This window comes from Macrobrachium rosenbergii, chromosome 8, assembly GCF_040412425.1.
Source record: "Macrobrachium rosenbergii isolate ZJJX-2024 chromosome 8, ASM4041242v1, whole genome shotgun sequence".
NCBI lineage: Eukaryota > Metazoa > Arthropoda > Malacostraca > Decapoda > Palaemonidae > Macrobrachium > Macrobrachium rosenbergii.
In genome coordinates, this window is record NC_089748.1 from 40241634 (window position 1) to 40256834 (window position 15201).

General features: G+C 38.1%; 1 protein-coding gene across 1 annotated transcript in view; it reads left to right on the forward strand.

Annotated features, from left to right (window-relative positions):
• Nucleotides 1-226: 226 nt before the first annotated feature.
• The window catches only part of LOC136840737 (mucin-2-like), a 29054-nt gene continuing 14079 nt past the window's right edge, over nt 227-15201 (forward strand). The window contains exon 1 of the mRNA XM_067107563.1: nt 227-482. Coding sequence (XP_066963664.1) covers nt 475-482 — 8 coding nt within the window. The 5' untranslated portion in view covers nt 227-474. The remainder of the gene's footprint in view (nt 483-15201) is intronic.

Below are 15201 nucleotides of genomic sequence, written 5' to 3' on the forward strand. Positions count from 1 at the left end.
CCCGCCTAGCGTCGACCGCGCGAACTAAAACGTTCGGCGCGGAGGAGGCGTAGCCCAACCGGGCGGGACTTTCACCAATCAGATCGTCGGACGGGTTTAAATCTAAACCACTTTCTCCCAATGAAGGCTGCTGGTGTATTTTCGAGGTCCGAGGGACGGGAGGGAGAGAAGGGAGGGGGGAAGGGGAGAGGGTTGTCTTTCCACCGTTGTGTAGTCTCCGCGTGCGAGGGAACAGAGTGCGACTTTAGAAGTCCGGAAGACGTGGCCTGGGACGGACTGGCGAAGTGAACTGTCCCGCCTTTTGAGTGGCCTCTGCCTGCATCCTCTCCTGTGGTGTCCGAAGCAGTATATCTCTGGAAGGACTTTATTATATTCTTGGGAGGCGATCCGTAGAAGAATCTTTTTTGTGTCTTTGAGAGAAGTGTACCATGTGCTAGAACTCTTTCTCGGCCTGACGGGAATAAAGCCTCCAGTATGAAGCTGTGAGTATAGGCGCATCCCCTTGTGAACATTTTATTATTATTATTACTATTATTATTATTTCACAGAGACCGGCAACAACATAACTTTAGACAGAAACAATTTGTGTTAGCTGGGGAATATATTTCATTGACTACAGACGTCGCACAAACAAAAATCACAGATACATAGTTTTAAAATCTATTTAGCTTCACTGTCCGTCGGAAATTTTTCACATGAATCACAGATACATTGTTTTGAAAACTTGATGTTACGTAGACATTATATTCTCAGACTGGCTTGTGTCAGTCAGTAATGTTTCTAGATAAAAAAAAAAACAAGGGTTATTGAAATTAACTTAAAGTCCTAATGGTCACGTTCTGTTTTGAATGTTTAGGGATCAGAATTGCGAAAAGTCTTTCATAATTAATTTTAATACAGGCATTTGTTCGTATTTTACAATTTTGACAAATGAAAATATTTATCTGTATCTAAAATATTTTTCTAACAGTTTCATATATGTAATTTTATACAAAAAATATATTGAAATTTATCTATCAAAATTTGTAAATGTAAATGAGCCAGAAAGCGCAATGTTCTTTGACAGATTTCTATATAAACTTACAGGAATATAAAAACCATCAAAAACTAAGGGTAAACGCCCTGAATGTGATAATACCAGAAGCAATATCGTATAGAATGACAAGTATTAAAGCTTTCGTGACAAATATCAACCAATAATCATTGGCAAAAAAGTTGCAGTTATCAGTGCAAAAAAGGTTAATGTATTGGCGTGCTGATATTAATTGTGACTATGTGAGTTCTCACTATATGAGTTTAGTTTGAGAGAGAGTTAACCCTATGCAATGTGACGCGCGCATCCTTTGAACCTTGGGAAGCGAGCGCCATCTCTCGAACGGTCCATTAAACAGGCCAACAAGCGGAGAGGAGAAGATACGGAAGAGATGACCAAACGCGTATCATCCCACCGCTCCCTCGTTGTTTACAACATAGATCTCTCGATAATCAATATAGAGTCGATGGCGCAATGCCTAGCTTTCACCGGGAGAGGGTTGACGATATCTTGTTGTAGTCGATGTGAGCTTATTATGATTGCAAAATTTGTTGTATCAAATGCGGATTGCAGTCGGTTTGAGTGATGACGTCACGGACAGTAGTGCTTTGTAAATTCATTCAGGATTCCTTTTACGGAAATCCATCATAATTAGGAAAGGAAATTGAATAACGTTTATGGTCGATTGAAAGCCATTCCCCCCTCCCCCTTTCCACCCCCCTTCCATTACCAAAAGCCGAATTAGGAAGATGATTCGCAATAACCATAATAAAGAGGAGAGTAATTTCGCGATGAACGGAGCCATGATGATTAGACGCGTACGTAACAAGTCGCGAATTAATTTCTGTTTTGTTTGAGGAAGCGAATATAAAAGGAAGTAGGAGACTCGACAGCATTGCATAATAACGGGTAATGAGAGTAGCGTTATGTGATGTTATGCGCGCTTTAGTGGAAGTCATTATTTTGCTCAGACGAGACCTACGCGTTTTTGATGATTTAAAGTCGTTTAACTTCTCTCTCTCTCTCTCTCTCTCTCTCTCTCTCTTGCAACAGATAAATAACTGTACACAGAAAGGTATACTATATGTATATCTATTATTCTCTCTCTCGCTCACACGCAAATTTCTCTTACTACAGGGGGAATATCGGGACACAGAAAAATATACTATATGTTTATGTATAATCAGACACACACACCACTCTCTTTCTCTCTATAGGTGAATACACCCACAGAAAGGTCTTACTATATGCTGATGGCCAATTCTCTGAAAGGTATACTATATGTTGATGTCTCTCTCTTAATTAATTTTTGCATGATTTTACAAGTACGCACACTTGCATGTCTCTCAAGCATGGCGTTTATTCACACCATTTGCGACAGACAATGATGTACTGGTTTTTGGCCCCATTGTCCTGTGGGAATCTTGCCAGAATTCGTAGGATCCTCATTTTCGTCAATCACGAATTTCTCCACTTTTTTTTTTTTTTTATCTATTTTTATAATTTGGATGTATTGTATGTAGATACATGCGGATGGTACAAATTGTAGATTGTGGATGATTGTGGGATATATATATATATATATATATATATATATATATATATATATACATATATATATATATATATATATATATATATATATATATATATATATATTTATATTTCAGCTGTCAGTAGTTAAAAGTATGAATGTGCCAGTGTCCTTGCTTCGTTTTCTCCCAAAGCCACGCCCTGTTACAGGAATCATCTCTTAATGTTGAGAAAATATATAAATGTGTACACAACACCTTTATCTTTTATATACGCATATTCCACATCTTACTATTTATTCTACGGAACCGATTGATGAAACCAGACAGGGAAGATAACCAATAACCTATGAATAACGACGTCATTTCAGATTATTCAATGAAATAGCTATAAGTCCTCGATAACTCGCAGGCTCTGAGGCATGACACATGACATGACGTGACGAAATTCGTCCCCTGCTGTCAAAGATTGACTTTGATGACATATTAATCTTGTCAGTTTGATTGCCATCAGCAATGGTAGAATCAGCCGTAATTTTTGTTTTGCAGTTTCACAAAATACTTAGCTCGTGACATTGCAATCAATCTCCTGATGCGTTCACAGTTTTTGCCCTTGTTTTGCTGCAAATTTTGTTGCAATTGCTTTTCTGCAACAGAGATCAGTTGCCAGTAATGACCTTATAATAGTAATAATAATAATAATAATAATTATTATTATTATTATTATTATTATTATTATTATTATTATTATTATTATTATTTTCTTTCAAGTCTTTCATCAGTATCAAGCTCACTTTTGTGTTGTCTACAGAGAGGTGAGTCAAATTATCTTGCAATCTAAATTGGCATAATTGGAAGATTTATTTACACTTTACTGTGTTCATACGGTGTACGAGCTATGTTTCAGTAATGTTGAACTGCCGTGATGTGATTTTCTGGAAACTACATTTACCGCAGCTATGTTACACATTAATGTAAACTGACATCTCATGCCGTTTTAGTTTTCTGTTGAAGAAAACTATTGTGCCGGCTTTATCTGACCGTCCGCACTTTTTCTGTCCGCCCTCAGATCTTAAAAACTACTGAGGCTACAGGGCTACAAATTGGTATGTTGATCATCCACCCTCAAATCATGAAATATGCCAAATTGCAGCCGTCTAGCCTTAGTAGCTTTTATTTTATTTAGGGTTAAAGTTAGCTATACTCATGATTCTGGCAACGATATAGGTAGGCCACCACTGAGCCGTAGTTGAAGTTTCATGGGCCACGGCTCATACAGCATTATACCGAGACCATCGAAAGGTAGATCTGTTTTCGGTGGCCTTGATTATACGCTGTAGCGGCTGTACAGAGAACTCGATTGCGCCGAAGAAACTTAGTTTTATCAACAGCCATTTAATAAGTATGTGATTTCAGCTTCCTTCGCGAGTCGCCTTCTGGCGTATATTATGTAAGAACCGCGTAGCCCATCAAGTGGAAAACTGATTGGTCAGCGCTCGGGAACATGTAGTTAACTCCAGTACGTAACCCGGATTTGTGACGCGATTAGGAAACAATCTTGGCGCGCGATCTCGGCTGGCGAATTTTTTTTTGGCGCGAATGGAACGCGCGCGCGCAGCTAGAAGTCCGTAACAAGATTTTGGCGCCACTGGCTCACACGTGATTTTCGATCGAGTGGGCAACGAGGTTTTTTGCCGCAGATGAGAAATGCAATTTTTAGCTCGAATTTGGAGGGGGACGGAGGGAGGCGATTTGGAGCCAGAATGTGACGCAGATCCGAGGGCCTTTGGAATAGAAATACGTCTATGGCGCAGCAGCCAAAATAGTTTTAGGGTGCAAGAACAAACAATTTGACACACACACACACACATATATATATATATATATATATATATATAGATATATATATATATATATATATATATATATATATATATATATACATATACAGATATATATATATATATATATATATATATATATATATGTATATATTATATATATTATATCGTCATTTTATTATCTTTATCTAGTAAAGTTTAAAAATCACGGAATTGATTGTTCTGTTTTACGACATTTTAGTGCAGAATGCTATATATATTAGAAAACGTGGAACTTGAAATATAAAACATTATTCCACGCTCACACTTCAGGCCACTTTTTTACCTAGACCAAGTAAGAATTATTTGGTCTAGGTAAAATCGGGTTTTTCAGATACCTTAACGCCGAGTGCTCTCTAGAATCCAGTTTTTCTTCAGACTTTTCTAACTTGAAAAAATTGAAAACATTCAACATTTTTAAACCCCATTAGCTTCAAATATCTATTTATTCTAAACTCAGTGTATTATAAAACCAATTTATCCTTGTGATCCGGTGCAGTATCGAAGTAATTTAAAACCAGATTTTATTTAGATAATCATGAAATACCTTAGTGGTTTGAAAATCATGCGCTACACCCATTTCCAGAAGGTCATGCAATCCAGCACCACGCATGAAAGCACTGCAACCCGCCAGTTGCCAAGCGCTTGAAAAACGCATCGAAGTAAAACCCCCACCAAGTTTCCTTCGGGTTTTTGACCCTTTTAGGTGCCACGCCGTTGGTGCAAAAGGAAGGACCCCCGAGAATGGAGAACACAGTGCCTCCCACTGAAAAGGAGGAGGGGGACATTGTCTGTGGCATTCTGTATTCTGTGACATTCTCTCTATACTGTGACATTCTTTATTCTGTCTGTTACATTTCCTTCACGGCGTAGAGAGGCAGATGTGACGAGAATAATCATAGACGATGTACTTTCGCTCTCTGAAGAAATGGTATCGCCACGGAATGGGAAGTGCTGTGTGTCGTAGCTGCTGGCTCTCTCTCTCTCTCTCTCTCTCTCTCTCTCTCTCTCTCTCTCTCTCTCTCTCTCTGTAGCGTCAGCGAAAGTGAGATTTTTTTTTCTTGACCGGCGCCTTAGGGTTACACTTACCAGTCGCGACCGGTCACTCTTGATTATAAAGAAAGTGGTTTGGGCACTGGGGCTTCCTGCTCCAGAAGGCTTTTTTTTTTTTTTTTTTAGCAAGTTTTTTCTTTTATTTATTGAGGGGCTAGTGTTAGGAGACCGGTCAGAACATGCTTCAAGAGATGGGAAATGGCCGTTTCGTAATCGCTTGGGGGACATCTATTTAGAAGAGCCGGTTTTTTTTTAATTTTTTTGTTATTCTCACTTTCTTTTCAGCTTACTGGTTTTTTTTCTTTTCTTTTCTAGTTTTTTTTTCCAGGAAAGGAGAATGAGTTTAGTATTTATTCTCATGATTTTTAGAAGTAAACAGTGTGGAGAAACAACGAGTTTTTTTTTTGTATTCTCACTTTCTTTTCAACTTACTGGTTATTTTTTATTTTTTTCCAGATTTTCTTTTCCAGGAAAGAAGAATTAAGTTTAGTATTTATTTTCATGTTTTTTTTTTTAGAAGTAAACAATGACGAGTTTAGTGGAGAAACAAATCCACAGTTATGTATGGGTACATATATTTAAAAATAAATCTCTACAGACAGCTCTTGCTGTAGAGATATATTTCTAAATATATACTGTATACCCATACATAACTGTGGATTTGTTTCTCCATTTCAAGACTCATGCTACTATGGGTATTTTTTAATGGGTACAGTGTTTGTTTACAAATTAGCAGCTTTTTCTGTTTTGCCAGGACTTCAGCTATCCAGTTTTTCGAGACCATTTAGACCCAATTATTGACTTAATGAGTTATTAGTAATTAATTACTTTATTCTAAAAAGCAGATAATCATCTTTGAGTCCCTTTTATACGATTAAAGAATAGAATTACCTGCACTTTCTGTGAAGACACTTGATGGCAAAAGCTTGTACATATTATTATTATTATTATTATTATTATTATTATTATTATTATTATTATTATTAACAACTAGACTGAATATTAATGATGATTATTATGTTTTATTTGATATTTTTCTCTGTGAATTGCAATAAAATATCATAAAATCTACAGGAAAGATACCGAATACTGTAAGAGATATGAAAATAGAAAATAGAAATCAGGTTCAGTATTCTGACAACTTCAAGAGAACAGTGGTGGCGTTGGATAGCTAAGAGAGTTAGGATTAAATGACAGGTGAATTGACTCCCGAATTACCTATTGAAAGGAGTGAAGTGTTTGAGTTGACTTATAGAGAGCGCTGTAATTATGGGGTTAGTGCCGTCAGTGCACCTCCTGCAGTGCACTGTAGGCATTTCTTGAGATTCTCTGCAGCGTCCCTTAGGCCCCTAGCTGCAACCCCTTTCATTCATTTTACTGTACCGTCGTTCACATTCTCTCTCCTAACAATTGTTTCGAAGTGTAACTGCGAGGTTTTCCTCCTGTTACACCTTTCAAACGTTTTCACTCCCAATTTCCCTTTCAGCGCTGAATGACCTGATAGGTCCCAACGCTTGGCCTTTGGCTAAATTCTATATATTCCAGTCCACGTCTCCTCATTATCTATTATTAAATGCAAAACCCATTTGCGATAGTGAAGAGTTGCGTGCGTCTTCCCCTGGTATCAGCAGGTTACATTTTCTTGTTCGTGATTATTGCCCTGGCCTCGTGGCCGCTTTCTCCGGGGTACGGGTCTGGGATGCCCACTTTCCTCTTTCGAAAGTGGTTTATTATTTCTTTTCTTTTTCCTTCCCGACTTTTTCTTTCATCCTGTTCAAGGTAATTTATATGAAATATATATTTTATTTCTGTCGTCTGCTTGTGCTTTCATGACTTGTTGAGGCAGATTTCTCTCTCTCTCTCTCTCTCTCTCTCTCTCTCTCTCTCTCTCTCTCTCTCTCTCTCTCTCTCTCTCTCTGTTACGATGATTTTGCACAGCACGAGTTGAGGACAGATTATTTCACACTCGATATATGTTTAACCTCTTTAAACCTTTTGTTTGTAGAATATTTTAGCTAAAGTCTTAAAATATATTTACATTCATTTTTCGTACAATTATTATATAATTTCTTAAGCAAAAAGTCATTAAATTGTTAACAGTTTGTTGTTTTAGCTAAAAATAAACCAGCATATGCTTTCACTGGGTCTCGCTTCCTGCGCAGGTTGTAAAAACTACTCTTATTGTGAATACATTGGCATTTCATATTGTTGACCTCTTTAGATTACTAAATATTTGTGGAGCGGCCATATACAAGCGTTTCTCACATCTTGAAACGATACAAGAAGTCTGTATTCAGTAAAGTTAGTGAAGTTCACATTTCATACGTAGTTAATTACTCAATACAGATGTCCGTAAAACAAACAAGTGATTATTCTGGGAGTTAAATACAAAATACAAATGTTTGTATTCAAAGAAATCAGAAAAGCAGAGCTGTGCCCTTCTTCTGAATAATGATTTTTTTTTTTATTGTATTGCAAGCAATGAATAATTTAAAACAACCTTGGTACGTCCGTACAGATTCTAATAATTTCAAAAAAAATATTGGTGTTTTGTATAAAGATCAAATAAATTAAGGAACATGCAGTGACCTTCCTCTGAGAAAAATAAGTTAGACGCAAAATTTTTAAGACAAAAAATAAATAAATAAATAAATAAATAAATAAATAAATAAAATAGAAGCGAGATTTCTCCTGTAAACGCCGTTTTCTCCTCTGGACGTTACAAGAGGGCGTCGAGAGTAAAACAAAAATGAAAGTGTTCTTGAGATGTCCTTCCGAACTCGGGGTGTATCGACTCCCAGGTAAACTTTCTCTTCTCCTGCCCACGGGTTCTCTTTCTTCTCTCTCATACCGTAGATCCGTTTCAACCGTAGGCGCGCTCTGCGGGATTCCTTTTGCGCTATATAACCTTCCTTTGTTCAGTAGATTGGGACGAAGGCTGTTGGCATTCTTTTATTCAATCCTTGTTCTTCTTGAACCGAGCTGTGGTATTTACAGTTATTCGCTGACTGTTTTCTTTTAGGATCTACAGTGCCTTGGTGATGTTTGTTTTGTCCTTGTTTTGTCATAGTAGACTCGGGTACCTTTCCGGAACTCAAGCCCTTTTGTTTGCTGTTTAGAACTGAGAACTGGAAATTTGCCCTAAATGCATTTGCTTTCGTTCTGTTTGCTGTAGTGAGTTTGCTAACTTATTGGAAAGATGTTGATGATGATGATGATGATGCAGTAGAATTGGAACGTGCTCTTATGCTGCCATCATCATCCATGACAAAGCTCTTGAAATGTTTATGTGTCAGCTAAGTTCTGCTTGATTTGCATGTTTTCTCCAGTCGTCAGTTGTACAATATATTGTTTATATTTTCACTCTTCAGAAGTATGCCATGTTGTTTTTTTTATCTGGAGGGTATTTGCTGCCTGCATTCAATCCCCTGGCTCTCTACAAACATCCCAAATTCCTCTGGGTGCTTGTCACCCCGGGAAAGTTTTCAAAGCACGCAAGCATAGCTTTCGCTCGTTATCGGGATTATCAGCTGTCGGGCCTTTATCCACATATTTTGTTTTATTATCTGGTAGCTTTTGGGGTGACTCTTGTTATCTTGACCTCCGTCTAGGAAGGTGTGTTTTCTCCTCAGCTAGTTAAATGTTTATAGATGCGCGCGATGATGAAGGAGAAATTTCTCTTCGAGATTTCATAGATCCTTTATAAAAAGAGATAAAGGAAAAGCGAGATTTACTTGAGGATTTTGGCGAGAATTTTACGGCCCTGGTCAATTTCTGAAGGATGCAATTGAAACTGATTGACGAACGGGAAAAGGAAGTGAAGGCTTTGCTTAAAGGATGAGTGAATATTTTATCGTCATAACCTTGCATTTTCTGAAAGGTTACGTAGCAATATTTGCATAAATCCTCGTTGGGATTTTTGTTTATTTAAGATGTTCAGTGGAAGCAGGGGCCCTTCTTTAGCATTCAGTACTGTGAAACATGAAAGATTTTAAAAAGAGGGCGTGTCAAATATTTGTCATGCTTCTTGCTGAGAATCTCGGGATTCTATCAGTCCAACAATATTAAGTTTTTTTTAACATATTTGGAGGGATTTTTTTGTATAAATGGAGTATGGGAGTGTTGAGTGAGCAGACAGGGATGTAGAAATTTATAATAAAAAGTATTATATTATATTTTATGGAAGTTCATTGACCCAGAGCTGTTTTTATTTATTATTTTATTTTAAAGGTTACATTAGAAATAGCAACGGCAACCAGCTTAATTCGACATTAGCAGCAATAATAGTCCCTGTCTCCATCATTACTGAAACACTTCCCTTCTTTCTTTTCAGCGAACATGTCTTTCATTTCCGGTGCCTTTCTTGTTCCCTTGCGTTCCCTTTTCGAGGGGTTGCGTCATTCTCCTCTCCTGTCAACCCCCCCCCCCCTCCCACTTACGCCGGTATACCCCTTCCAGCATCCTTTTTTCTTTTTCTCTCCCCCGGGGGCGTAGCTCCACCGCAGCCTTCACTTTCTCCAGTCTCATTTCATATTCAACTTTTGGTCTCTGCGTCCAGCTCTCTGGTCTGCAGCTTTAAGCTTGGTAGACCGCAAAGTATTCTCTCTCTCTCTCTCTCTCTCTCTCTCTCTCTCTCTCTCTCTCTCTCTCCCGTTTGTGTAGAATATTCAGAATCAAGAACGCAAATTTGAAAGTCTTCCCCATACATTGTAACCGGAACTTCTGCAAAAAGAATTTGCACAGAGAATTTCTTTCTCGCCTCCTGTGTTTCACAACAATGACTTCTGGGTTCTTTTGTTTCTTCTCTTTTGATTTTTCGTATTATAATGTCGATTAATGTCATTCAGTTAGAGTTTCCCAAAAAGAGAAGTTTCTCCGTAATCATTCCACGGCATCGAGAGAGAAGACTTAAGAGCGTGTTTCACCAATGGGGGTCTGTCGAATATGCTGCATCATAACGCATTGCTAGTCATTTTTATTATTTTTTAATTTTTCTCGCAGCGAACGAATCTTCAAAACAGTAATGGTCGCCATTAATTTCTGCGTCGTGATGCTTTGAAGAAAGTTATTCATGTGAAAGTTGGTTGGTCTTTTATGTTGCTGCTTGGTTTGCTAATGAGGAAAAACACGAACAAGGCCAAAGTGAAGCTGGAAATAACGGAGAGGAAAAGAGAAAATTGAAGGAAAGAGAAATCGGTTTTGAGTATTGTGGCAGCCACGGATGGCTGATGCGACCTGAAGAACTAGATGCCATTTGAGGTCATTTTACAAATTTTGCAAAATATCAAATTTTGCAAAATATCACATTTTGCAAAATAATATCAATTTTGCAAAATGATATTTTGCAAAGTGATATCAAATTTTGCAAAATATCACAGTTTGCAAAACGATATCAAATTTTGCCAAACGATATCAGATTTTGCAAAATGAGATAAAATTTTCCAAAATTATATCAAAGTTTGCAAAATGATATCAAATTTTGCAAAATATATCAAATTTTGCAAAATGATAGCAAAGTCGGTACGAATTCCGGGTGTTTTCAGCTTTCCTGTGTTGGTTTCGTATGCAAAAACTCAAATGCTCGCATATCGAAACCAGTTGTGGTCTCTTATCCTCTTGGGGTTCTTATTGTCCTTTGTCCTTTCCGCAGCAACATGTATAAAAATGTATTTATTTGATTTATACTTCCCTCTAGGTTTTTATTTGTATTTTCTGTCTAGTTTTTTTTTTTTTTTAATCGACGATTGCTTAAATCCTGAACAGTTTTTCGCATCTCTCTCTCTCTCTCTCTCTCTCTCTCTCTCTCTCTCTCTCTCTCTCTCTCTCTCTCTCATATCGAAATCAATTTTGGACTCTCATCTTCTTGGGGGGTATTTTGTCCTATGTCCTTTCCGTAGAAGCATTTATAAAAAATGTATTTATTTGATTTCGTACTTCCCACGAGGTTTTCACAGAAAAAATCGACGATAGCTTAAAGCCTCAAAATTTTTCTCTCTCTCTCTCTCTCGAACTCAATGAAAATTAACGTTTTCTCTAGCTTTCTTGCTCACAATTTATTCTCATTTCCGCCTAAAATTAGGCCATCCAGCGTAATTATCCAATAGCGTTTCTCCTAATAACAATTAATATCCGAGTGAAAGCAGAAAACAATATCAGAACAACTTCTTTTTATTGAGTTTTCGTAGCCAAATGGGCCAAGAAATGTGAGGTGCCTGAATTTGGGAATGTATAGGCGCAACAAAGACTTAAGTGAGGCTATATTAATGCGTTTTTAATTATGGTCATTAGCAAGGGAGCAATAATTAAGAGTTTTTTTACCAACGAGGAAAACTTATTTCAGCATTCTGAACCAAAACATATAGCGTCATCTCCACTTTATTAATTAAACTAATCCACTTCAAGTGTATAAATAATCCAAGGTGCTTCATTCAAGTCATATCAGATGCGCACTTAACTACTTAACTACCCAAGGCTCTTCATTTCCAAAGGCTAGCTTCTTCACTCTGTCGTAACTCAGCCTTCCACATAGTTAAGACGCCAGTGGCGGATGTCGTGATGTCATCAGCTGATATTACGGTATGTGTGAAGAATGAATGAGTAGAGGGAGGAAGGAAGGAAGGGAGGAGGAAGAATGGCTGAGAACGTGGGAACGAGATGCGAGATGGAAGGAAGAGGTGGGGATTACGTGGATTACCTGTGCCACCTGTCTGTCATCGCCTCATTAGGGAGGTAACGTCATCTCTAATTGCTGCTGTGGGCTATATATGGCGCCTTGTTATTTTCCCTAACGTTTTTACGATCTGAATGGTGTGCTCGTTATTTCCGTAGTTTGTCATTTAAGATTTCTGTAGATTCGTTCGTATGTTGATGCAGGGTTTTGGAATTTAGTGTTTAAGAAACTCCAAAAGTGCAATTTGATGTTCCAGTTCTTCAGAAGGTTCAGTATAGGTAATTACTGCATTTATTGATGTAAAAACATGTTATTTCTAGACATTTGTACTTAATGTTACATATCTTGTATACATTCGTCTTTAAAACGCAACAGAAATCGTATTTAGAAAATATGACTGTTCTGAAATCTCTTACACCCGCTTGTTATTGAGTGTGCTTCTCCAAACCTTTACTTACCCACCCACAAGATAACAAAGAAAAGCATTTGTCACTGAGACTTACCAAGGTTGGAGTAGTTAAGGCCCCATAAGACTTTCCAATTGAATCTTAAAGCTCCCGCCTCATATATCACTCCGAATGTTGAGAGATTTAAATGCGTGCGAAGTAGTGATCTTGTCCTTCTAATGGGCTCTTATAGTCCCCGCCTCATAAATCACTCAGAATTTAGAGAGATTTCAATGCGTCATCTGTCTCCATGAAGTTTCTCAGAACCTTGATATGATAATATTTATTTGTGACCGACATCAAGATTTTGGGAGAAATAAGAATGTAACTTTAGGGGGATGTTTGTTAATGGGGGGGGGATTGTTTACCTTTTCGGAGGTTTGCAGGTTCTGGACGTTCTTGCTTTTGTTGTGTGGAGGTGTTGGAGGCGGATATGATTCCGGCAATCCGTATTCGCATGGGGGTTTCATTTTTTAAATTTTTTCTTTGTGGAGGGCACATTTTTCAGTCCTGTCTTGTGTATTTCGAATGCATGTTTTGTTTGCTTTTACAGTCCAGCCACTGCGGAAGAAATCAGCGTAATGCCTCAGTTAATGACAAATTTCATTGACGGTTTGAATTAATTAGATGGCATGACAATATAACTTCAAAGGAAACGTCAGCTTGAAAAACTGTGCGGTATTATATGCCATGCACTCTCTTCATTAACCCATTGTAGGCAGTACATAAGGGTCTTTGCAGCGTGCCTTCGGTCCCTAGCTGCAACCCTTTCGTTACTTTTACTGTACCTCCTTTCATATTCTCTTTCTTTTGTCTTACTTTCCACGCTCTCCTAACAGTTGATTCATAGTGCAACTGCGAGGTTTTCCTCCTGTTACACCTTTCAAACTTTTTACTGTCAATTTCCGTTTCAGCGCTGAATGACCTCATAGGTCCCAGTGCCTGGCCTTTGGCCTAAATTCTATATTTAGTTTAATTCAGTTCTTCAGTAACCCTCCACTCCCTCTCCCTCCCTCCCTCACCTATCTTCTCCATGCTGTAATTTAGGCTCAGCCCAAACTGCCATGGAAATATAACGACACGTTTGGAACCTGTCATATTCCCGCTGCAATTCCTTACACGAAACCATGCTTGAAATGCTTTTTTCTAATCGAGTATACCTGAGAAGATCATACGAATTTGGAAGCGGCGTTTGAGAGAAGGGAAAGGAAAGTAATTTGCCACAACAAAAGAAAAGCAGTGGAATGCGAGTTAGCCAGGAAAAAAGGATTGAAAGAAACCACAGAGTACTGAAGTTTTTTTTTTTTTTTCTTTCTTTCCAACTCAGGCGGGAACCACTGCGTGCGCAGCGCGGCCGAAAGTGATAATTCGACTTACTGGTTTTGTGTCCAGAGGTTGAGAGAGACACTAAGGTAAATTGCAGCTGTAATTACCGCTGTGCATTACTGGCTCATTATGAGGTAATGGAGCCAATGGACACTCGTAAGAGCTACTAGCTATGATAATTGCAAGGCCAAGAAAGTTATTACAGAATTGTGTTTGGGAAATTATGTGGCTCGAAAGTTTCTAGCTTAGTGGGGGACATCCATCTTGAAAAGTAAAGACTGTTAGAATATAGACTGGTATGAAAATTTTGCAGTATGGGATGTTAGAGTATAGACTGGAATGAACGAATTTTGAGTGAAATAGCAACGGGACCAGGAGCATCACTGTATTAAAAGTAGTAATAGCGACTGCTTTCTAATTTCAAATTTATACGCCCTTCACAGCTCGAGGTTGAAATAATTCTCACTGCAGATGGAAACCTTTTTTGCTGTATCGTTACTTCTGAAGCAAGTAGATATTACGAAAATGGTGTTTATCTGTACAGAGATCTGAATGTATCTAAGTTAACCAAAAATACCTCAAAATGACAAGTCACGTTTTAATTTTCTGTTTATGTCACTACAAAGAAAGATAAGTCTTATCATTTCATTATCTGTCATCTTAATCCGTTACCTCACATCCTGCGTTTGTTTTCTTTTCCTCTTTCTTTTCCTCTTTCTTTTCCTCTTTCTTTTCTGGAGAAATGACAAAGATGGAGAAAAGAGTCGAAAGAAGTTTTTGTTATATTGGCAGTATTCTCTTTGTTTGGGGGGGGAGGGGTGTGGGTACCCGGATGGGACATACTATATGTTACAGGGAATATGTGAAATCAGGTATTCGCGAAATCCCTAGGGAATTTGTGAAATGACCAATGCGCTTAGGAACATTTGATCACCAGGGACTAGTACTAAACACGGCGAAACTGATTCATCCACACTTTCGCCGTGTTTAGTACCAGCCCCTGGGGGGTCAAATGTGTTTCGCCATGTTTAGTGCTAGCACCTGGGGGATCAAATGCACTCAGTGGCATTTAACCCCCAGAGGCTAGTACTAAACACGGCGAAACATTGTAGATGAATCACTGTTTCGCCGTGTTTAGTACTACCCCTCGGGATTAATGTTCCTAAGCGAATTGGACATGTCACAAATTCCCTTGGGATTTCGTGAAATCCCTGAATTTCACATATTCCCTGTGACATGTATAGGTTTACCAGAACGTTAT